This window comes from Homalodisca vitripennis, chromosome 5 (genome assembly GCF_021130785.1).
Source record: "Homalodisca vitripennis isolate AUS2020 chromosome 5, UT_GWSS_2.1, whole genome shotgun sequence".
Classification (NCBI taxonomy): Eukaryota; Metazoa; Arthropoda; class Insecta; order Hemiptera; family Cicadellidae; genus Homalodisca; species Homalodisca vitripennis.
In genome coordinates this window covers 72,537,462-72,563,661 of record NC_060211.1, presented here as the reverse complement: position 1 = coordinate 72,563,661, position 26,200 = coordinate 72,537,462, and the positions used below count along the sequence as shown (strand labels likewise).

Sequence of the window (26,200 nt, the reverse complement as noted above, 5' to 3'; positions counted from 1 at the left end):
ATCTTTCACTGGATGAATAAAAAAAACTTGAATGAAGAAGTGCTCGTCAGGTAAAAATCCTGACCAGGATAAAAAAGAAAGTGGGCAATGCTGCAACTGAAGCTAACTTGAGACACAGCAGAACAAAAATTAAGTAAAGCAGAAAGAGCACACATTTCAAGAGGGAGAATTTTCAACGTTATGTTAATGTGGGCTCCTGAGGTCTGCGATACAGTATCATGATGTGAATGCTCAAATCTTTGTCAATTACACTCCAAAGAGACGCAATACGATTATCGAACATGAAAGCTGCGAGCCACTAGAGAGCAAGCTCGATTAATACGAGCCACCCTGCACCATTACCAAAGTAGTCCGCAATCCAATCATAAACTATGGCAAAATAGTCTATATTTAGCAAAACCTTAGTAGCCATCCCGTCCCGGTAGGATTGGAGAAGGAAGGAAGGAATCAAGTTAGATAAAGGTGACCTAGTACACATATGACTTCTTGATTGAGGAAAGGTCTGGCTATGGGGTGTGGAGTTTATTCCCAGAACAGCTCTCAGCGAAAGTCTGGAGAGTACTGGAAAGTCCTTTAGGCTTAAATATACGCTGTTCTAGATTGCGTAAATATAGGATTGTTTAGGAATTAAGTCGATTAATGGATAATGACAACGTCTAATAACGAGGTGGTTCTAACACTTGCGCACCTTTTGATTCATTACTGATTCACTTGGTAGACTATATAATCATCTGGAGGAGGTGGTTAAACACGTTATTTTGGATTGTCAGAGACTTTAGATTAGGAGAAGAACCCTATTTAAAACATCACAACCAGATGAGGAATTCGACGTCAGCATTGGGCAAAACCGCTTGGATCTCTTTGAAGGTATAGGGGTAATCAGGTCCTACTAGCGGAACTTGGGGGCGCTCAGTAAGTTTAGCTTGAACTATAAGATTCCTTTATAACCCCCTCTTTAATCTGATGGAACATGTTTAAAGAGCGTGCTTTTCCCAACTCATCCTGTAAGGAATTCGAGTGTATCCAATACAAAAGTCAGAATTAAGAACTCCTATTGAAAATATGAGAAATATTAACATTAGTTATACATATATATATGAAAATATTCGTTTATGTGGAAACTTACTGCTATTTCGTAATAACTGAAACTAATAGAGCAATTTTGACATCTGATTCTATGTATTGTTAAAAAACCCCATCATAGGATTAAATACGACAACAAGAAAAAAGAAATATGGATAAGGGCGATTACAATGATGGATTCAGTAGTAGTTATTTTAATTTTGATCTGTTTTATTTCGTGATGTGTAAGTAACATTTTACGTTCATGACTATTTTTAGCAATATATGTTTCCATTTGTATAAGAAACTTAATTGTTACTCTGTTTTATAAAAAAAATCAAACTAGTATTTAACGTGTTAACACTTTTGTTTTGAATACAATCTTTGATTTTAAAAGACCTTACATGCGTATGGCGATTCTACATCAGACATTTTTCGGGAAAATTAGTTCTGTTCGGTATGGTAATATGTAAAGAATCCATTAAAAATAATTTTAGTCTTTAAATAATGATTTTATTTTGATAAATGTAATTTGAGTATTTTTATTGTGAATTAATATTACATTTAAATACTTTTCTGCAATATTTTAGAATCACAGTTTATTTTACTTGCCACTTTAATGTTTCGGCAAGTGGCAACAGATTTTAGCATTGGATGCAATATTATTTTATATTCTCATATACTGTTTAGTAATAAAAAAATAGAGGTCTGTAAACTTTTTTTATTTAGTTTGACATATTTTAAACTTAGTATGGCAATTTATTATTTTACATAGACGGTTTGCACATAATTGTGGGTAGTTTTATGTTTTGCGTGGGTTACGTTACAGTTGTTTGTGGCAACACTGGTAGCAATGGATGATTGTCTTGTTTTCTTTTGACCGCTTTGTTATTATGTTTGTTGTCATATGATTTCGGAGAGTTCTGTTAAATACAATATACAATTCAATCCAAATCCATTTACTATCTCGGTTGTTCTGGAGTTGTATCGAGTGAATCTTTGTTATTTACAGGTAAACCTCATTTTGTTTTGTTTAAATAGGTATAGATTAAGATATGTCCAATTCTTTTTCAAAAATAAAAATGTAGTACTTTTAAAAGGTTATGATTGATAGATCTTGATTTATATTTAGTGTTATAATTTTACAATGAACACAAAAATGAACATAAAATACCTTTGAGGTTAATATGCTTACATAGTCTGAGCTTGAATTTAGGTACTATCTCAAGGGAAGGATTACTGCCAGAAGTGCAGGATGGCACCTGAGAAGCCTGCACTGATGGCCAGAAGACTGTGGGTACTCACACTGCCTAATCGTCCAATTTGATCTGAACATGAGAAGTACTGTTCAGAAATGCATGGCCATCATTGTGGCACTTTTGAGGGAAACAAATAGGATTTCTGGTATTAATTTACATTAACGTGACCATGGAAAGGTATGTTCATATTTTTTTCCTGAAAACTACAATTTTTCCTGAAAACAATAATGAAGAAAAAATTTGTCAGCAACAAAAATCAAAGGAGCTACGATTTTTTTAAATCCTCTGAAAACTCTGTTTTTGACAGTTTCCTAAGTCAAAAACAGTTTTCTGCTCAAACTCCTTATAGCCAGATTTTAAAAAACCGATTATCATACCAACAACCAGAAATTATCGTACTTTCATATAAAATAATCGTAACTTACCAAACACATTTAATGAAAAAGTATGTTATGTTCGTATAATAAATTATGTTATAATTAACTTTTGGTTTGTTACTTGTATAAATTTGTCAAACATCTTTCATGGTACGATAATAACTACCCATCGTGTATCTTACGATAATTATCGTACCTCTGGCAACACTATCTATATTTGACAGTTTGGTATTACTCCGCGCCTTCTCAAATAAAGAAGGGATGCCATTTTGAACTACTGTTGTTCCTCCGCGTCTATTCTTAACCTCCTAGTTCAGTAGTGGTAATGGCACACCTTAGTGGTTAATGGCACACCTTTTGATGCTGACTAATACGTTAATCCTGTCAATGATGCCTGCCCGCTGCGCACTGCTTGCTCTTTTAGAAAAAAAATTAACTCGAGCTTGCAAAAGTCGAATCCCAGATCACGTGATGCCCCTGCTCCTTAACGCAATTATGTCCGAAAGGCATCAATATAATACAATAATATACTTTCCCCCCAGTTCATATGCACCTGTGATAATAATACTTGGCTATAAATGCCCAACCCATGAAAATAAAGTCCATTTTCCATGGTCACGCTAATGTAAATAAATACCGGATTTCTCAACATAGTTTCTATAAACCAAGATAGATCTGTGAGCTCAGAATTTAGATTGCATGGGATAAGAAGTGCAGCATGTGGACAATGAGCATCTTATCATTGTTTGCATTGTAGGCTAGGCCTATCTCAATTATGGTACTTTAATATTATCCAGAGGCCATAATCTTTAGAAGTTTTTCTAATCAGGGACCAGAAAAACGACATTATTACATATAACAGACTTTATTTAACTTAAAAGTAAAAATTAAATGTTATTATGACAATTGGGAAGCGGTTTCAATGAGAATGAGGCCACTTTGTCCCTATCTACTATTTGTTACAGACTATATAATTAGGTTACCATACATATGTTACTAGTTGTACCAAACTTAACCCTATGCACTAGAAGTCAGTATTTATAATTTATCCTTGGAGCTCGTATGGCCAGCTCTACTGGACGCTGCCATTGTCGGAAGTGCAGATTAAGTTTTGCCGTAATGTTCTCAGCTCCCATGTCCAGCTGTACTGGCCAAGATATAATACGTCCATAGCTTGTAAGGCCAGTGCCACTGCCCACTAAACATAGCATACATTTTCTAATATTCTCTTTGTTTATAATGAATGGTGAGTGCTGAAACCTATCGAACAGCTTTCTTTTAAAGAATTTTTAAGTAAAGCAGAACATTTTTAATTAGCCTATTCTTCTTCTTTAAAAATTGTGCAAATAAGACTAATGACGCGTATTGGGTCTATACATAGAAGGGATAGAAACCTAGAACATTTTTCTAGAAGATGTGTGGTAACTATTCTTGACTACACACAGACTGTGTATAAAATGTTACAAATGAAACAGTGTAAAATTTACTTAATTTTACTATTTTGAAGGATTAATGTGTCCAACACCTTGTGACATAAATAAAAAATGTATATCAGATGGTCAGTATTTGTGTCAATGACAAGTGACAAGTTATTCAGTGGTAACCCTATACGGGGATAACATTTTACCAGCAATACTGTTATTTCAGTAACAGCTGTGCTGAATGATATGGCGTTCTCATTTGACTTTCTGGTACTAATTAGGCTACTCGGTAACCAGTAACAGCCGAGGCGATTTCATGCAATGAATGGAAATATTATGTTATGGAATGTCATTACGCAATATAAGATGGTTTGGATTAGCTTATCATTAATATGCTACTAGTAGCACCAAAGTTAGAGTTATCTGAGCTTGAATTTGGGTAGTATCTTGAGGGATGTTTTAATAATTTGCTAGAAGTGCAGGTGGCGCTGAAGCCGACACTGATGGCCACAGGCATTTCCAGTCAGTACTTTCCTGTCCCAGATCGTCCAACTTTATTTTTTTTAAGGTTGGGAAAATATACATATGTATTTACCTACTTATATAGCCTATAACAAATAGTATATAGGAACAGGTTATAAAATACATCAAAAATTTGTTTTGTACACTCAAAGGAGTACACTATGAGGGAATAGTATTATTCAATTATAATTGATAGAACGTTTCTTCCACTAAAGTGACAAATTTTTTTCTTTCTCTTTTTGATAAAATAAATATTATTTCAGACTTCGTTATGCCACTTTCTAAATTACTGTTTGTAAGGAAACATTTATGGTAAATAAATTGGATCACCGAATAAAATGGCAAATGTACTGGAAGTAAGATTATTTCCTACTTGCAGCCATTACTTTTATTGCAATACAACACAAATGATTTTACTTTCTTTAATTTAATTTTAAACATTAAACTTTAAATAAAACAAAACCACTGGTAACAGTTAAAATGTAAATAAATTTAGTTAGAATGTTTTTTTATTCGATAACTGAAGTATTTGTAATTAAAAATTTGGTTTGCTGAATCACAAAGGTGTTGATGCACTCAAGTGATAATCTTGGTTTTAAGATAATATATGGAGAAATGTCTTGAGTTTTCTGCCAGAAGTGCGGGATGGCCCTGAACATCAGAGCCCACACTAGAGGATTTCTGAAGATACTTTTATATGCTCAGATGACGTTAGATTGATTTGTTATGGGAAAGTACTGATCACAAATGTCCCTGGACATTCGATGGTGTCTTCGTTCTTAGAAAAAGAAAAACATCCCTCCAAATACATGTGATCTGGCCTTTGTGAATATTGAATCAATTAATGAAATAATAAAATGTTAAATTCACACTATGACTGTCTATAATTTGTACCTACATATATTGTGTAATACAGATAGTATATAGGAATACTTTATTGGCTTTGGTTAATGTTGTTAAGGTACGCAACTTTTAAAAGTTATTTAGTATTTTTTGACAACAGTATTCATCATTTTGTTATTTATTACAATAGTAAAAGAATTGGAAGTTTATACAATAATTGTCAAGACTTCAAAAGCGATGTGTAAAAAGTAACATTTTAAGTAATAAGTAATATTTAAAAAATCCTAATATGTTTTTTTGAAGTGGTATTATAATCATCACAAGATTTTCCTGACACACCTGGGCTTTACTTTTATATTGAGTTACAACCCTTTGGTTTTTTTTTTTTTTTTTAACAATTTAGAATGTAAAGATAGATTATGAGTTGGTCTAAGATACATGAAAACTTATTCAATTCATAATCATTATTATTACTCCTCAAGGTTAATTGTTGCAATTTTGGTTAGTGTCAAAGAAAATAGTAGTTAATAAAAACCGTCATTGAACAAAAGTGACATTGAAAGTAAGTAATTTGCCACAATTTGTATACCTATTGACTTTCATTCTTATTTACAGATTAAATCATGTCAGGTCCACCTCATGGATTTCCATCAAGTTTTACCAATGCTCAGCAAGCAGCCATGAGAAACCCATTTGTAGGAGGTCCGGGAGGCCAAATACCAGGGTTGATGCCCCCAACACAGCAGCCAGGTAAGCTCAAACAGCTGCTATAATTAAACGTGTGTTCTCATTGCATTGCTGGTTATTACTAGTTTCTGAGGTAGTACAATTTTACATCTTATGTTGTGTCTTTTAGAGTAAAGCATACCAGACCTGAGAAACGTAGAGTAATTTTAATATCTATATCATTAGTATTAATTTTAATATCTATATCACTAGTATTTGCTGGTTATAAGGGTAATAAACATATATGAACTGGTGAATATTGAGTAAAGTAGGCAGTTATATTGAGGTGTTAAGTTCATGGAGAGGGGTGGGAGGATAAATAAAGCCGTAACTCTATGAGGAAGGTTCCTCCTGTACTAATTGATATTAGTAAGACTAATCTGGAGAAAAACTCTTGGGCAACAACCTTAGTTTTCCCCTTTATCCATGGTGTAGATTGTAGCTGAGGCTAAGGATAACCTACAACCCCCTCTACCACCACCATCCATGGGATCTCATTAGACAGTGGCCCAATTTTTGCTTACGAACACTCTCAGAATGTACAACTCAACAGATTTTAAAATTTAAATGTGTCCTTAGTACCTTATAATAAAAAAATGAACACTCCTGCATAACTGTACATTTCAATTTGTGTAGTTGTCACAGAAATGAAATTTGAGTCCTTCTTATTAGAGTATGCAAGGAGGTCTTATTATTAGCACCTAAAACTTGCACTACCCGTTTATACTTGAATTTTAAGATGCTATTCTTGTTGTGTATGATTTGGTAGAATACTCTGTATTATCAACTGATGGCAGGTCCAATGCCGGGAATGGTGAATCCCCAGGGAGTTGGGTACGGAATGCAAGGAGGGGTTGGAGTGGGAATGCAGCCGCAGAATCCACAGCAGGTTGCCCAACAGATGCTGCAACAGCAACAGCTCCAGCTCCAACAACAACAACAGATGCAGCAGCAACAACAGCAACAGCAGCAGCAACAACAGCCCCAACAACAGCCTCCTCAGGTCAATAGCTGCTAAAATGTTTGTTTTGTTTTATGTTGTAAGTTTTGACATCTCAAGAACAAATCAAATACAGTTTTAGAAGCACTGAACAAAAATTTATTTTATACAGATATTCAAGTATATCTTTATAAAAAAACAGTTCAGATGTTGTAAATAACTAACAACTAGTGAAAGCTGCAAAACATCAAATCATTGCAGATTGATTATGATTGTACAAAAAACAAACTATACTAAGAATGACTTTCTTGACTCACTTCAATATTCCATAGAATGTTAAATCTATATGGTTTAGCTCATCGTTACATCAGGACACGATGGTGTGCCAAAGGAACACTAACAAGATGATTGCACATAAAGTGCTGGTGTTACTTAGGGGTCAAAGAGTTAAAATAAAGTCAAGTCAAGATGTCTTATTTCACCAGGTTAAAGGAATTTAAAGGGAAACTTGTGCAATTTTCAGCAATGCTTTGTATGTATCCATATAAAATTGCTTTATTTTTTATTCATTATTTTGTGCTATCAAATTTGATTATTCCATGTATGATTTGTGAGCCAAAATATTTTAAACTTAGAAATCTGCATTTTTTTAAATTGAAAAAAATCTCATGTCAGAATTTCCAGGAGATTATTGCACGTTTGCCAATCACGACCTCCAGGACCCAACCACTATTCTCAGAATGTGTGTGTGTATTTGTATATTAAATTATATGTAAAGCGGGCTTATAAATACTATAGCTGTTGTCATTAACTTTTAATAGCTCAAACTAATATCTATACAGAGTTATTTGTTATTATTTGTTTGTAGTTATTTTATTATCTTATTTGGTGATTTGTTTGGTTTTTTTCTCTTTTATTTGTTATATATAAAATATATTGTTTGGTTTTCATATTTATTCATAATAATTAATCAAATTTACACATTATATAGTTTTTTACTAATAACAAAAAAATTTTATCATAAATTTTGGTGGTCCTCCGGGCGGATCCTACATAATTTTTGTCCTTGCGGAGCCGGAATTTTCATCAGACTATGGATAAAATAAACTTTATTTGGTGTTGGAAAATAAGACATTGTGTTTCCATTGTGTGAGAGAGACTAGTATTTGTAGCGCCAAAAGTTAGCGTCCCCCAAGCGACGTGCGGCCATCTTGAACTCATCGCCCACTACACTTACATACGCACATTAAAAAACTGTCCAATATATATATATATATATATATATATATTGTCATCATGGCCACTGTGACATCTGTGTGAAATCTATAACCTCTAAACAGCCTAAACTGGTGTGTAGTGACTGTCAAAGGGGGGAGTTCCTTGGAACTTGTCTGAAAAATGAGTAAGGCTGATTTGGATTGTATAACTTCTGAGGGCCTAGTCTGGAGGTGCCAGCCGTGCAGTGTAACGAGAAGGAAGAGCCTAAAGGTTCGATTCTGAAGCACAAGAAGGTAAGCTGACTCTTGAGGGACATAATGAGAAAAAATACAGGAAATAGCCAAAGGCCAGCAACAGCAGGAAAAGAGTTTCAATGAATCATATGAGTTTCTAACTCAAAAAGTAGAGGAGAATATTAGAATTATAAAGGAGCAAAAACGAATCAGTTGAAAAATCACTCAAAATAATTGTTGAGCTATGGGAGGGAGAAAAAAAAGTTAACTCGAAAGGTAGCTGAGTTGGAACACCATGTCGAGGATATGGAATAATATTTCCGAGCCAACGCAGTTGAAAATCCACGGCATTCCGATGCAGCAGCACGAGGACGTAGTTTACATTGTCAAGGAAGTGGAAAAAAGCCCTGGACCTGACTGTCACAGACTCTATGATTGACGCATGCCATTGACTAGGTAACAAAGTGGGACCCAACAACACTCCACCGGGCATTATTGTAAAGTTTGTGTGGCGAATGGACAAAGGAGGAGTTTTATTTAAGAGAGAACTGTTGACGAGGCACATGAACATGACCATGGACCAAGCAGTGTATGTGAACGAAGCCCTGACACCGACAAGGAGGCGGCTTTAGCGGCGGCGGCGCGACAGACGAAGAGGGAAGAAGGATACGAGTATCTTTGGGATCATAGCAGAAAAATATTCCTACGGAAAGGCGATGGAACTGATGTGATTCAGTGATATGTCAAGCTGACCTAGGTAAATTGTAATTTTACTTTTCCGTAAAATTAAATCAAGGATTAAATACATTTAATTTAATGAAAAAAAAAGAAAGATTTATTAAATAGATTTATAATTTACTAAAGAAATATCACCCAATATTTAAGTGTGGTTTATGTATTAATTTCTTTTGTTTTCTTGATCAGTATTGTATTTCTCATTTTAAAATGCATATTCATCCTTAAAATATTTTAAAATAAACCATGTTAGTGTTATATTTTAATATTCAATGATTGATCAATATTTAGTAATTCATCAAAACATAAGAAATTTGAGACAAAAGTTTGATACTTTCGTTGTTGAGGTTGAGTACAAATTACACTTTTCCTGATATTATAATTTTGTCTGAAATATGGATAAACACCAATGAAAGAGATTTTTACAAAATACGTCTACAACCTAATAACTAAATGTAATGATGACTACAGAGCTAACTGGAGGTATAGGAATTTATATTAATAATAATTTTCAAAATGTTAACTGTAAGCCATTGCCGGTGAAATCAGCAGATGTTTTATTGATGTCATTTATGTTTTGTAAAGAAGAGTTTCATTTACTCGCAATATAACAGATTATTTTTTTAATCAGGTTATGTTTTCACAGAAGAAATGAGAACTCATTTTGTTGATTCATACAATATTTATAAAAGAAATTAGTAATGTGTTATTTATAGGCAATATAAACAATTAATATCTTGGATATATTTAATGATTCTGTAAATAACTATAAAAATCTGATGGCTGTAAATGGGTTTGAATGCTTAATACACAGGAGCCGACACGAGTTACGGAACAGCCTGAAACTTGTATAAATCATGTGTAGGACCATTCAATGTTGAATGTGATTGTTCAGGTTTGTGGTGGAGAGGTCGGGGGAAGGCGAGTCTGTGATTCCCTCTCCAGCTCCCCCTGCTATCACACTGATTATTCTAGGCTAGATAAGGTGCTAAGTGGCGCTGATTGGACTGAATGTCTACAACCAGACGAATGCGTCTATTGCGTTTGATGAATTCTTAAATGTATTATGTGAATCATTGTTGCAAATTAAGTAGAGGTTACAGAAAATAAGATATTGGAGGCTAAAAAACCATGGATTTAATGATTTTTTTTTGCTCAAAAATTAAGAGGAGAAATCACATTTTTAAACTAGTTAAGAAACACTCACATAATGAAAAACTGAAGCAGTATTACTTAAAATTTAGAAGAAACAAATTGCAGAAAGAATTACCTAGGTCAAACTAGGCATTCTAATCAAGCAGTAACACTAAAAATTAATGACATACCCTGTTGTTGATTTTCTTATCTGTGGCAAAACTGTTTCAATGACTATTTTTAAAATATAGTCAGTAATCTAGATTTATATAAAATTCAACCTCAACAATTGTCCTTTAATGCACTACAAGAATCAGTTTTCCGAATAAATATGTGGTAAATTCAATTTTTACTATTCCAGTTTTACCTGAAGAATTGGCAAGTGTAATTAAATCTTAAAAAAAAAATAACACATCACCTGGATCGGATGGTATCAGTTCATTCTTTCTAAAAAAATGTTTTCCTAAAATCTTTGATGTCCCCTGTTATACATACTAAATTTAAGTTTTGGTAGTGGACTCTTTCCAACACAGTTTTTAAAAAAATGCAGTTGTTATACCAGTTTTTCAAAATTGGGTCTAGATTTAAAAAGCACAATTATCGTCCGATTTCCCTTACTTTCATGTTTCTCGAAGGTCTTTGAGAAACTAATGAAACAGAAATTGTTTAAAATTTTTGGAAATGACAGATTTTTTTTAGTAATAACCAGTTTGGTTTCAGATCTGGAATGAATACAGAGAATGCTTTGAATGAAGGGAAATGTGTTAATGGCCTTTTCCTTGATATAAAAAAAGCTTTTGATACTGCTGATCTCAAAATTTTAGTAGAAAAATTATATCAATGTGGAGTGCGAGGTGTTGCCTGTAAACTGGTTTGAGAGTTATCTGCAAGATAAGAGGCAGTGTGTTAGGATAAATTCTGTTTTAAGTGATACAGGAACAATAAAGCAAGGTGTACCTCTGGGATCTGTCTTGGGCGCAATATTATTTATCATATATGTAAATGATTTATGTAATGGCAGGTTTCGAGGAAATATAACTTCTTTTGCTGATGACACAACACTATGTTACACTAATTCAAATTGGTATAATATTAAGTCAGATATGGAAAATTACCTGGAGGCACTTCAGTGGTGGTTTAGTATGAACCACATGGTGCTAAGTGCAAGAAAAAACAAAATATATCAATTTTAGTTTAAGGATAGTCCAAAGATATCTATTTTGATGCTCAAATATTATTATAAATGTTCAGATTGTCTTGGTGTTTAAACAGTATGTAAGACAAATAAGTGTGCGGTAATGGAAAGAACCTCAAAGTATTAAGTATTTAGGAATTCATGTTGACAGGGAGGGTAAATTGGAAAGTTCATGTCAATAATCTGAAAAATAAAATCAATAATGTCTTAAGATGCTTTTATTTCCTGAAAACTTTATGCAATGAAAGGGTTTTGCGTATGTTATATTTTGCTTTAATACAGAGCCGAATTGAATATGGAATCACCTTTTGGGTCAGAGCACTGGGGACACTTACTTAAACGTAATATATTGTCAACAGAAACATGTAGTCAGATTAATTTTAAATAAAAAACAGATTGAATTTTCTCGTCCACGTTTTGTTAAACTAAAAGTTTTGCCAGTTAGGTATTTGTTTATAAAGTTATAAAAATATTTTTTTGTAAAAGTAGTAACATGCCACACAATTCGTTAGATTATAAACAACAATTAAGATCAACGAATCACTTTCCAATACCAAACCAAATAAACACTTATTTTACAAAAAACTTTGAATTTTATAGCACCAAGAATATTTAATAAACTAGCTAATGATATAAAGCAATCTCACTGATATCAAGACTTAGAAAATGGTTGTTGACTCTGGAGATCTATGGAGTTCAACAGGGAGTTACTTGCGGCTACTACAGTCCTATCTGCAGAATCGTAAGGAGGTGATGTTAGTCAGGGGGGCCAACTCCAAACCACTGCAAGTGCCCCACAGTGTTCCACAAGGATCTATTATTGGGCCAATTCTGTTTTTTGATCCTCATCAACGATATCAGCTTGCTTGGTTATTTAGTGTTATTTGCAGATGATACAACCATTCTATCTGGCGGTGATACTCCCTGAATCTGCTGCTCTCCAAGCTGCCAACAACTTTGTGAGGGCTGAAGATTGGTTCTCAGCAAATAGGTTAAAAGCTGAATACGGACAAAACTCAAGAGATGATGTGCACCTTGGAGTCGAACTACTGGCTGGGGAACAAACACAACTAAACTTTTGGGCTTCACTCTTGACCCAAAGCTGTCTTGGAGTGCACATATTGAAGACCGTGTACATGAAGTTGGCCCGTGTGACATTTTTGCTGCATAAACTGACTCTCCTTCTTACGGTGGGTGGAACATCTTATCACCATCTGTCATGGACTCTTCCATAGTCACCTAAGCTACGGGTTGTTGATGTGGGGCCATGCGCCTGGCTGCTTACAAGTGCTCCGGTTACAGAAGAAGGCTGTGCGCATCATCTTTATCTGGGTACCTTGACCATTGTAAACCCATCTTTTTGCCAGACTGGGGATCTTGACTGTCTATAGCCAGTACATACTCAACAGCTTGTTATACGTTAAGAGCAACGAACACAGTTTGCCCCACCAGAGCCAACATTCACCTTCGTAGTTTACGAGGAGGGGACAACCATTTCCTTACCCTACTGGTAGGCTCAGTAAAAAAAAGGTGAACTCTTTTCCTGTACTGGCTATGAAAATGTTTAATGTACTGCCTCTATAAGTAAGGCATCTACGGGCTGGAGGGTCTTCAGGTCTAGGTCAAGACTTGGCTGCTGAGGAGAGCATTCTACACCACTGGAAGAGTTTTTTTAGTAGCGAGTTTGACACTATCTTGCACCACAGCCTGTGTAAATAAATGTAAATAGCTAAAATTTTAACAAAATTCTTGTACATGGCTAAATTTTTGATGCCATCAATCCAGCTACCTGGTCAGGGATTGCAGATAACAAGTATCAAGTATGTATAATCTTGATTCATTGACTAAAATTCAACATTAAGTAATTTCATCATTTATTAGTATTTGTCAATTATTTATACTCTTTGATATAATATTAACTACAATTAATTATCATAAATTCACTGCTTGTTCGTAAGAAAAATTATTTCTTGCCAATTACAACAACCTCTTTATTTGAAAGCAATCATGAAAACAAATTTAAGCATTGGCCGATGAAAAAGAAATATCAAGAATCAAATTTAATTATCTGATCGCTGTTTAAACTAAGTAAAATGTAGATGAAAGGAACCTTCTATTAGCCAAAGTGCCTGGGAGGAGCCCTAAATTTTCTTATTTTGCTTTTCTATTTAAAATATAATTGAAAAATTTCATTGACTTGTATGTGAGAATAGGTGTAAGTGTACATGCATATGTATGTATGTGTATATGTATGTGTGTATAACACAACGTACATACTTTGTTCAATAATAAAAAACATTAAATTGTTAAGTATTTTTTTGTTATTCTGTGTATTTTAAGATTAATTTTTAGTTTGTATGTATTTCGAGTTTTGGTTTTTTTTCTTTTTCTTTTTGGTCAGACTTGGCAAGGATCAAACTTAGATAAATAAAAGGACATTTTATTTATCTAAGTTTTTTTGTAAAAGAGTCTGATTTATTTATACATTGATGATTGTATGAAATTGTTAAAGTATTTTGCAAATTGAGAAAATAAAGAATTTATGATTTATTATATATAATTATTCTCACCAAAGAATTCATAAACAGGGTAATTTAGTATTCAAAGAAAATATTTTGAAGTAAAAGAGTATTTTGGTTTTTTCCAGTATATAACAAACCAATACGAACAATATGCTAAGAACGGCACTTAATAATGTTCGGTACAATTCTTAATATGTGTTATGTAATTATTTAGCAGAATAATTACAAACTAGGCTAGGCAAGTGGTAATAAAGTTAGTGGAATTAGTTGGTGAAAAGTAATATTTTATTACATTATTTTAAGCACCGCTCACTAAATTATTAGTAATCATCAAGCACAAAATAATTATAACTATGTACAGGAAATTGTAAATGACAATAGGCTAATTGTTCTAGGTGGGAGTACCAACAACGCCTGTGGTGGGGGGCCCAGGGGTGGTGCCACCTGGTGGGATACAACAACAACCCGGTGCTGCGCCACCCAATGCCACCCAGCCTAAGGAGTTCAACACAGTATCACTTTGCAAGTTCGGACAGGAAGTCATCCAAGATATAGTATCGAGGACAAGCGAGATATTTCAGACCTTGAAAACTATTCAGGTAGGCTCCTGGAGATTTTATATTGTAATTAGATCCAACACAGTATCTCTGCAAGATCGGACAGGAAGTCATCCAAGTTTTGTGTCGAGGACGAACGAGATATTGCAGACCTTGAAAACTATTCAGGTGGGCTCCTGGAGATTTTATATTGTAACTAGTTCCAACACAGTATTACTTTGCAAGTTTGGACTGGAAGTCATCCAAGATATAGTGTCGAGGACGAACGAGATATTTCAGACCTTGAAAACTATTCAGGTGAGCTCCTGGAAATGTTATATTGTAATTAGATCCAACACAGTATCTCTGCAAGTTCGGACAGAAAGTCATCCATGATATAGTGTCTATTACGAACGAGACATTTCAGACCTTTAAAAACTATTCAGGTGGGCTCCTGGAGATTTTATATTGTAACTAGATCTAACACAGTATCACTTTGCAAGTTCGGACAGGAAGTTATCCAAGATATAGTGTCGAGGACGAACGAGATATTTCAGACCTTGAAAACTATTCAGGTGGGCTCCTGGAGATGTTATATTGTAAATAGATCCAACATAGTATTTCAAATAACCAAAACATTTCATCATAAGAAAAGGTTAATTTAGGTAGTCTAATTTTTGTTAAAAGAGTATTATGAAGGTTTTAACGTCAAGATGTCATTGTTGAACATTAAGATAATTAAAACCGAATGACACAACACAACTGACAGGTTAGGCTTACTGATGTGTTGTTTTTCTGTTGTAGCCTCCGAATGGTACACCTCAAGGGGCCAATGCCAGCAATGAGAAGAAAGTCAAGGTTGCTGAACAACTCCGCCATGTGAGGATGCTGTTCAAGCGGTTGAGGATAATCTACGAGAAGTGCAACGACAGCTGCCAACTGCAAGGCATGGAATATATGCACATTGAGGTAAGTTTAAGAGTAAAGTAGTGTATGTTTAATTTAATCCATCAGACATGTTCAATTGAGTGCAATTATTCTACAGACATGACGTTTTTGGTCCAAACTGGAGAGTTCTAATTAAAGTTTGAAGATGGTAGAAAAATTAACTTTCATACTGGGTTTGCACGTAATGTAATGAATGACATTGGATTTAATAAAAAGAATTTATTCATCAGATAAAACTCCCTGGAAACCTGTTACCATAAACCCTTTTAAAGACTATGTGAAGCCCATTGGATAACAGAAACATTTCAGGGTTTTCTTTAGTTTTGAGAACAAGAAAACTCTTCCAGGATACATCGAGACTATATGGTGGCTGTGGCAAGATTGTAACCCCTACCTAGGCTAGGTCATAACAATAGTGGTGTGGTCTAAGCATTATTATGGTGGAACAGTAAACAGTTGTTTCTATTTTATGGCATCTATGCAGATGGAGATGGATTTGTGTATAAAACATGAACAATTTCCTCCTGGAGGTCCAGATTTTTTGTAAACCCTGATAAAAAATCATCATGGTTTCAATTCGGTATTATGGCCATGGGAGTTCAGATGTGCCACTCCAAACTTGTTGTTGTGGTTTCAGAGTCATTCTCATCTCATGAAAAACATCGACTTGTCATTGTATTTGTTCATTACTTAACACATTTAGTACCAATGTTTCACAAATATTTCTTCATATTCAAGTAAAACACTTTTATCAACTGATGCCTTGCATATTTTAATATTAATCTTACTCTCAAGCAACAGTCGGAATACAGGATATTTTAATATTTTGATCACATGAAAGGGAGCTGAAGGGTATTTAGATTATTCCATGTCTTGGACGATCTCCTAACCGTTCAACTCATTGAACCAGTGGAAAACCTGAGTCCTAGACAGGGCTTTATGTTTTGTAAGACCCTTTAAGCCATAAAAGCGTCTCAGAAGTGGTTTTCTCCAGATGAAACAAGGCTTGTATTGTTTAGCACTCCAGCAAATCATTTTTTTTTTTTTTTATTGACAACACTAAATAAAGCTTTTGTGCCATGTATGAGCCTCACGTTGTTAGGGCTTGGACGAAACTGCTATCTGGACCCCGAACCCCTCACCACCTTATAACGCGTTACTGATGACTGGAATGCTATTTGTACTCTTTGTATGCGCATATGCAAATTAATGTTTAACTATGCCAAGTTATCTGCTTTATGTTGTTCATTGCTTTTCATTATGCAAAATCCATATTTTTACTGAAATACTTTTTAAAGAAAAGTTGTAGTGTACCCATGCCTGTTCCAGCACTCCAGTCAGTCCGATCAATGTCTAGCCATATATTTGTTGATGAAGTGCTAAATGTCTTTCCCTATGTCTGTGTTTATAAATTATCACTTTCATAAAGTCCAATATGCTGCTTATTTATATAATACCAAAAGTATTGTTTGCTATTTCTTTTTTTTTTAATGTAAAAACTGAAAATCATGTAGGGGCTGAATTGAATAAATAGCAATCTTTAGATTTAAGAGTCGGTTACACTGGTGATCATCTTGATTGTAGCCCCATAAGAACAAAACTAAAACTCATGGACTTTTACAACCTTATTTTTTAATCCTAGAATTATGGGAGGTGTCTTATTTTAAAGGTACAGTAAAACCCCTCTTATCCAAAATAATAGGGGCGGAACCATTTCGGATAAGCCGAAATTTCAATTAAGCCATGGTATGTATTTTAAGATATATTTCTTCAAGTAAAACACATTAAAGCTTTTATTTGAATATTAGTTGAATTTTCTACAATAAATTATAAACAAATGAATTTTTACATTTATATAGACTAATGTTTAGCAAAATAATCCAATATTTTTTCTGGACTTTTCCTTCACATCGTTTACGAGCCGCTTTGTCTCTCCATCGTTTAAGCAGCAACAAATCAACAGGTGTTGCATTAGAGGATTGATCCACAAATCGAAGGGCAACCTGAAACAACACCTTTTATATAGGCCTACTGTTGCTGCCCTTAATATCCTGTATACAGTACTGTACATAAAAATACTGTAACCATAAGACAGTAACTAACCACAAATCCATTGAATGCTTCCTCAGCTGTCACTCGAACAAGTGCAGGTTCCAAATCAGCATCTGCGTTGTCTGTTACACTAGCTGCTGAAGGATCCTGCGCCATTTCAACAATCTCCGCATCGTCCGATTCAATCCGTTGTCAATGGTTTCAAAGCCAGGCTTTTTCAGCAGTAGGTTGATTAAATTTTTGTAGTTTTCTTCTTCCCAGCCATTCCCCGATACAATTCTATCGTACAGTTTGTTCCAAGCTCTCTGTAGCATTGATCTTTTAACATTTTCCCACGATTGCGCACACCAGTAAACAATATGCTTCATGTTGACAGAATTTAGTAATGTCTTATTTCCATTTTCATTGTCTTTCATGTCTCAATAGGAAACCCCTGTAGTGACGCTTGAATGATGATATGATAACCTGGTCTACTATCACTTAGCTGGCTTGGGTGTGTTGGGGCATTGTCAATCAATAAAATGGCTTTCATTGGCAACCCTCTTTCATTAAAAAAAAAAACACTTAACTTTCGGAACAAACTGTTTGTGAGACTATTCTGAACAGTCAGCTCCGCTGACATTCATGCACTTTTTTGAGCTCTGTAATAGACTGGTAGGGTATTGTGTCAATATTTTTAAGAGCTTTTGGTTTTGCCGCTTTTCCAATGCACATTAAAGGTAGCCTACATGTCCGTGAAGCATTCGCTGCCGTCAACACTTAATTTTGCTTTTTGCATTTTATGACCAGGCAATGAACAACAATTTAACATACACTAAAAATTTTTTTGGTAACATTTTAAAATTCAACCCTTTTTCTTCCGCATTAGATATATGGTCCTTAGGGTATCCCTCAATCACTTCAAAATTGGTTTAAAAAAAATCAACAGCATTATAATCCGCGGACATATTTTCCCACATAAATTAAGCTGGTGAATGCTGTAACGGTTCTTGAACTTATCCAACCATCTGTTGCTAGCAACAAAATCCTTTCCATTTTCTTCTAAAAGTTCAGCAAGTAATTTAGCATTTTCTTGAAGAACTGGTCCGGTCAGTGGTATACCTTTATCTCTCTGTTGAGTGAACCAAAAATACAGCACTTCATTAACTTGTTCCGCACTTTTTATCATTTTCCTGTTCGAAATTTTGGTTGAATGGACATGCCAATTTGGCCGGGCGGGTAATCGACCGCACTTTGCGAGCGCATCTGGCAGAAATATTCCATACTCAATCGAGTGTTTTGGTTAAGCCAGGTTTTTGGTTAAGAAAAGTTCGGTTTAGTGGAGTTTTACCATATAATTAATAGGCATTCAAACGCTTTTTTCCATTTAAAAATATTTTTGTTGGTTTTTCATAAATAAATCGTTAAACTTTTTTGTACTTTCTCGCTTAAATACACTGAAACTAAGGACAAACTAAATGATGTTTGGATGATTCCTCTCTTATAACGCTTGAGGTTTAACGTTATTCTTATGGGGGAAAACTTGAGGTCGTTCCACTACAGCGGGCTCATAATAAGGAGTTTAATGTGTGATTTACCCATAAATATTTTGTATGATGCCCTGATAATAATCGTACCTGTTTTGTGTCCTGACCATACCTGCAGTCTCACTGGTGATACATTAGCTGCTGATAGGGTTTTACTTTATAGAAAACTTGTTACTAAAACCCTACAATAATAAATCTGTGAGTAATCCACTCTTGTATTGATGTTAACGTTTTAAATTTTGAGTGTTACGCCGGATGTGTTGTAGAGTTTGATTCCTCTGAAGGAAGAGTGGGACATGAAGTCAGAAGAGCGCAAGATGTCAGAACAGTACCGAGTCAGCTGCGATGAGAGCAAAGAAGTCATGGAGGTCAGTATTATTAGTTCAACAGCCATAAAGTTGTGACCTTTCATAGTGCTCCTTACCTCTAAGGTTCAGACTGTTTAATTTATTCTGCGCATCATCCATAGGCATGAAATACAGTATCTATTGGCATTCTTGGCATTGTTGATTTTCTCTGTTATTTTTTTAAGCTTTTAGGAAAGAATAGACTCTTAAACAATTAGTATCGAATCTTAGTCGTAAGGCATGACTGTAATATCTTGGCCAGATGTCTTTAAGTTAAATAAGTGTAGAGAATAACAGATTATAATCACACTTTTTCATAAGTTTTAATTAATTGTTATAATTAACTTTAACCCTCAACAACCTCTTCATTGACATCTGCTCAATGTAAAGACCAAGCTCAAGGATTTTTTCTAATACCATACTCAAATTATTAAAGTTTTAATAGACTGAGATTCCACTTCATTAACTTATCAATTTTTCCTGTATATGCATACAGACTAATCAACAAATCTCTTAATAATAACTGTTCCTCTCTTAGAATCTTATTCAACTTGTTAGATTATTTTCAAAAAAGGGTTATTTATAATATTATTAGTGTTAATCTGTCTTGATTATTATTATTTATGTACGTTAGTATTTATTGGCTAAGTATTTAAAGTAGTTTTAATACTAAATCTTTTATGTTAATGATTTTATGTTTCGATAATATTTAATATTTTACTTCATCATTCTGATCATGTAACAGAATCATTGTATTTGATAGGTTTCAAACTATCAATATATATGTATTTTGTGTTGTCTTTCTCTGTGAATCACTGTGTCATATTGTAATGTAATGGTTTAACATACATAGTGTGATTTTACTGAGTATGTATACCTACATGCTTATACTGTGTGTTTTGGTGTATACAAGAACTAAAAAAAGTATACTATTGCTACTGTCATACTTTTCTTATTGCATAGTAATAATGCTGTGAATTTTTTCTTTTGAAGAGAATGCTTGTTAGTTTTTAATCTGGCTGTTGTCAAGTGTGCCATTGTTTAGTGATTCATAATATAATTCTAGTAAACTATTATTTGAAGAAAGAAAACAAATAATGATGACGATAAAAATTTAAATTATATATAACTACCAAATGTTGTTATGTAAAATATGCAGATGAACGTTAAAGGGCAAAACAATCTTAACCATAAACAAGAGCAGCATGTTACTTTATACCTTATTACCCTAAAACTATGATGATCAATGTAACTACTTTATTTATGTCTTAATCTTTTTCTTTGCCAACATTTTATATAATGGTGCAACCTATAATGAAATACTTATTAGAGATATCCTTAAACAACAGGATAACATTATTCTGTTCTCTGATTCAAACAATGTTCATCGATGAACATATTGATTGATTGATCTGACATATTTCCTGAGCATACTCGGCTTTAGTTTTGTCATTAATATTTTGTGAAGATTTTATGGCCAATCTGCAAGAAAATATTTGATGGTAGATTCACAAAGGAAACAAAGTTTAGTTACATTTTGAGATAGTTGGATCAATCCATCTCTATTGTTACAACTATTCAACTATCTTTCTATGATACACTAAGAATATTTTGTATAAGATTGAAACAGCTTTATTGTCCTGATCTTCGTCCTGATTAATCAACAGAGAACCCCAGAAATAGATAGATATATTGTAAATGTGCTACTGATTGTTTGAACGTGATTTCAGCAATAAGATTCTGAAGCAGCAAATTGATAACCATATCATTTATTGTTATCTTTTTTATGTGGAAGAACAAAAGTTGAGTAATTGATAGTTCATAATTTCCAAATGAGAAATATTCGTGTGGTACTTAATTTTTAAGGTTTCTACATTCATTTGAATTAGCCAGTACATTTTACAGTACAAGTTTTTATATATATATATATATTAATAGAAAACAAGCCATAATGTTGTGCAATGTTATTATCATACACGTTACTCTTGATGCAAAATTAGGATATAGAACTAACAAATTATTTGTCAGGAATTGTATGACAATTCTACCATTTTTTCTTCTTCAAATCTCGTGTAAACACATTTACCAGCATTTCAATTTAGTTTCCTTTTAAATATTACTTGAGGTAAAAGTCCAAAGTTTTGTCATCCACAAGCAGGATAAAAACAAGTAGGATATTTCCTAGAAACATTTAAGACATAACGATTGTAGAGGAAAATCTTCCCTACCATTTATTTTTTAGTTAGACCATTAGATCATATTAAAAAAAAATATTGGAGTTGAATTGAATATATAAATAGACAAGGTATTTTATTCTGTATTTATAATAATTACCATACATTACTCTTGAAGTTATTACTTTTGTGCAATCCTTCATATATAAATCTAATTGTAATTGTTAATGGTTTCAGCAAGTAGTGCAGAAGAATAAACACCTTAAGGAAATAATTGACCATCTGAGGAGGATAATATTTGAAATCAACACAATGTTAGCAATGAGAAGATCTTGAGGATTTTTCTTTATTTTTTTATTTTGGGTAAGTTACCATCATCAATACTCATATGATTGTAAAAGCAAAAAGTTATGACACCTTGTGTGTGGCTCTTAGAGTTGTAACTGTTGCAATCAAAGTCTCAGTGACCACAGAATATGTGCACATAGGATCTTGCCATTTAGCAAAACTTGAGGGATGCTAAACACAATAAAGTAAAACTAGACTGCTCAGTTCGTTTGAAACTTATTAATTTAAGAAACAACGCAATTGCTACAATGAAAAATCTTCCACAGCGCCAGTTACATTTTACAGCAATAAAGATAAGTTAGGAAATAATAAGAATTTACATGAATCCATTACAGGGAAATATAATCTTATCAACATAAAAAATTTAAGCCTATTGTTGAGAGTAAAATGAACTAATCTCAAATAACTCTTTAAATTTTTCAAAAAATATTTACTGAAATTCTCAATTCCCAGGGTGTAAGAACTTTTTAAATGGATGAATTGATAAACTAGGAACTTGGTACATCAGTTTATGGTTTAAAGTTAAACTTTTTTCTCTTAATGAATCATTACCTCCTTGGAAGGAGGGGACTGGTTGTATAGAGTGTACTGATAATTTTCAAGTCTTGTCTCTGAACAATCAATTCTAAAAAAATGTCTTTAAAACATGACATTTGGTTATCAACACTCTGCTGCCAGATGATTTTCAATTGTGCATAGGCTCCCTGAATCTTTGTGTGGAAGACTGCCAAAGTCTTTTCAAAGCTGCGTAGAGTACTGGAATCGAGTAGAATCACTTCTCAATTCATGTTAGTCTTAATTAAGACGAACAAAAAAAGTTAAAGATTGGGCCATTGGATGTCTGCAACAGTGTGGCCACATTGTAATTGGTCAAAACTTTGCTGGCGGCAAGTTATGTTTGAAAGGATGCATTGTCGTGGAATCTCATCGTCTATGATCTCTGTGTGGACACAGTGGACTCAACTATTAAACGGTGAAGCACTTCAGCATAAAACTGTTCTGTAACAATCTGTTCAACTACTCTTTATGGATCACTGCTTTGGCATAAAAAATAAATAATTTCACACGTGAGTTACTCATGCACGCTTTCATGAGTAGAGGCGGTGTGTCCCTCTGCATTTTGCTGTTTTGTTTAATTACCATACATTTACATCCAGGTTCCATCATCATTAACAGCTTTATTTAAAATGTTACAATATTCTTACTCATCTCCAGTCATTTCATCAAAAACAGCCAGGTTTCATCATTTTCATCAGATTTCATGAGTTCGGCTTGTTTAAGGCCTTCTTCGTACGGTCGTTACTTTAACGTCCTCGCGTCTATCCTTGAATCTCTTTTTTCCGATTAAAACCATTCAATAGTACATGGTTTCTTCTTTATAGCCATCTTGAATCGAACCAAAAGTCTCTGTATAAGTTTGGTTCAGATTCATATAATTTTGTTGAATTTTTGACTCTGAGTTTTTAATGGGGTCATTGACAAACACGCCACTACATTTTCTTAGAAGCAACTAGCACTGATTCAGTTGGTTAGCAAAAAATCAGTACTCAAACTTAGAAAATTCACCAACTTTAAATAATATTGATGTGTGTGTAGTTATATTTACTTTTTAAGATGAGCCATGATTTTTATGCAAAAGTTAAAAATTAATTTTTGTTTAAATTAGCAGCCATATATAATTTGTTCTAGTATATTATTTAGGTATAATTTCATGTACAAGATTTACATCATGAAACAAAATTAAAAATGAACACTTATAGCTGGCATAAGCACATGTCAAGTACCATTGGAATCGTCCATAAGGAAATATCTATTTTTTCTTAGTTTAATGTATGTTATACATTACAATTCATGAAAGTGCAGCACATTTAGAAATGTGTAAATTGATTTATGACAGATGGACAAAATGTTATGCATGTGAAACAGTGAGCGTGTTAAATTGTTGTATTATATGACCTAAGGTTGTATTTCCTCTTTCTCAGCCTCCTCCAGGGTCATCACCGAGAGGAGTCTGAGAATTATTGGTTGTCTTTCTACAGTACACTGCCATAGATACTAAATTTGAATATTCTAGCTAGTTTTATTTCTATAAGAGATAGGAACATTCAGACAGTATAGATCTTTTCAAAGATCCTCATAGATTGTCTTAATGAGATGTAGAGTGCCTCAAATAATTTTTAGTGATTCAGTGAAACAATAATCACGAATACTGTAATTAACATTTTAATTCAAGCATATTTTTAAATATTGAGCTGTCAGGCAGACACAAGATTTTCTTAACAGAGTTCTTCATAAAAAATTATTAATGTTTTAATTTTTTCAGGGTGAATATCTACAAGACTGAGAAGATTTTATAGTTAACTGATCAAGAATCAAGAAGCTTTTATTGCCGTCCCACAAACAATATATAGAAAAATTCTTAGTTGTCTAAATGTCACATAATAGGCTACCTAATGTATGCCTAAGCAAAAAAAATTACATACTATCAATAAATTAGGTACAGTGAAAAATACAAGTCAAAACTCTTAAGACTAAATTAAAAATTAAAATAAATCGTCAGTACTGCTAGATAACATCTCTGCAACAGAATAGAAGGAGTTTTGCTTCAGCCACCTTAAAATAACATTTTAAAACTTTTTATTAGTAATATTCCTACAACCTAATGGTGAAGGAAACAGGATTTTTCCTGACATTTTCCATCGTTCAGTGATTAAAAAAGAAATCAGTAACGCTACGTTTCGAGATCTGCAATCTGATCTCTTCTTCAGGTAAATAACTAACCTAACACATAATAACAAAGTAGTAACCTGAAGAATAGATCAGATTGCTTTACTCCTTTGGTCAATGGATCTTACAGCCTTTGTGATTTTGTTGGTTTTATCATTCCTAAATGGCATTTTGTTACTTGAAATTTTATTACTTGGGGTTGGCAAGGCTGAACTGATTCTGTCACGTCTAGCAGACTGACCGAAGACGTCAGAATCAACTACTGCTGAAGTCAAGTCACTATTATTATACGGCCTAACCTCACCAGCCAACGAGTTATTGTTACTAGTTTTTAAAAACACTGCACCAGAATTGTCAATATTCTTTTCAGCAAACTTCAAAACATGAGAATAAGAAGCACGATTGCTGCCATTCGTTAAAATATCACCAATAAGCCTAGGTATAGTGACTCAAAACTGAGGCTAGCCTAGCATTTTCAGCTCTCAATATTTCTGGTTGCAAAAATTACGTTAGTTGTTCGTTAGATCAAGAATCTGATCAGTCACTTTTATATGACTAATGCACTAAAAAAGTCCATTATTTTCATTATCGAAATTATAAACTGGCAACGAAACAGGTAGCGGTGGCATACTCACAGTATATTCACTCTGCTCTGGTTGCAGCCTACACTTGTCACACAAAAAAATTAGCCTTTTCACCTTTAGAAAATGAATGACCATATAAAGTGAAAAGGCTAATGATTTTCCTGTGTCCTCGAAATAGAACCAATGCTCACATTTTCCCTCACACATAATTCCACTATTGTTTCTTGTAATCTTTTTTGGACAAGCTCCACAACACTCTTACTCGCCGGTGCCATCTTGGTCAACCACTGATGTCATAAGACTATCATAACTATGTTATAAAGATGTCATAAGTTATCTCTCAGAGCGAATTGTGCACAATCTCACCGCATGGTGTACAAATCTCGGTTGTAATGTATTGTAACGTTGTGAAACCTGTATGTTAGTGTATACTGTGGATAGCATCTTTGTCAATTATGTTAGTTTGTATATTTTGTATATAATACGATTAAATTTTATGTTATGTATTAAAATAAATGTTTCAATTGAATTTTACTTTGTTTCAATTCCTCTAGTCAAACACAAATTTTACATATAAATATATCTTTGTACATGTCTAATTTAAACAGTCATAAAATAAAAACGTTTTAAAATGCCTCAGTTTTAAAATATTGTTTTTTGTTGAATATTCTTATTTCAATAACTATACAGTAGAAATCAATTCATTAAGTCAATATTAAATGTTTTAAAATTTATTCTGACACTGTAATTAATTACAATTATACATTAATT

At 33.5% G+C, this 26,200-nt stretch overlaps 1 protein-coding gene across 3 annotated transcripts; it reads left to right on the top strand.

Moving 5' to 3' along the window:
- Window positions 1–1,912: 1,912 nt before the first annotated feature.
- LOC124362349 (mediator of RNA polymerase II transcription subunit 30-like) lies at window positions 1,913–25,958 on the top strand. 3 transcript variants are annotated; one of them, XM_046816780.1, is made up of 9 exons: window positions 1,913–2,074; window positions 4,602–4,687; window positions 6,100–6,234; window positions 7,008–7,213; window positions 14,583–14,786; window positions 15,528–15,692; window positions 19,516–19,617; window positions 22,008–22,133; window positions 24,442–25,958. In XM_046816780.1, the coding sequence occupies exons 3-8, from the start codon at window positions 6,108–6,110 to the stop codon at window positions 22,104–22,106; spliced, it is 903 nt and encodes a 300-aa protein (XP_046672736.1). In that variant the 5' UTR covers window positions 1,913–2,074; window positions 4,602–4,687; window positions 6,100–6,107; the 3' UTR covers window positions 22,107–22,133; window positions 24,442–25,958. The 3 variants fall into 3 exon arrangements, with proteins under 3 accessions (XP_046672736.1, XP_046672735.1, XP_046672737.1); XM_046816779.1 differs by lacking the exon at window positions 4,602–4,687 and having other exon boundaries at window positions 1,914–2,074; XM_046816781.1 differs by lacking the exon at window positions 1,913–2,074 and having other exon boundaries at window positions 4,594–4,687.
- Window positions 25,959–26,200: the final 242 nt, after the last annotated feature.

Excerpts from the sequence above, each read along its gene's own strand:
- LOC124362349 (XM_046816780.1), top strand. The coding sequence starts at position 6,108 with ATGTCAGGTCCACCTCATGGATTTCCATCAAGTTTTACCAATGCTCAG. Across the intron at positions 6,235-7,007 it reads GCCCCCAACACAGCAGCCAG|GTCCAATGCCGGGAATGGTG; the intron begins GTAAGCTCAAAC and ends AACTGATGGCAG. Across the intron at positions 15,693-19,515 it reads TGGAATATATGCACATTGAG|AGTTTGATTCCTCTGAAGGA; the intron begins GTAAGTTTAAGA and ends GATGTGTTGTAG.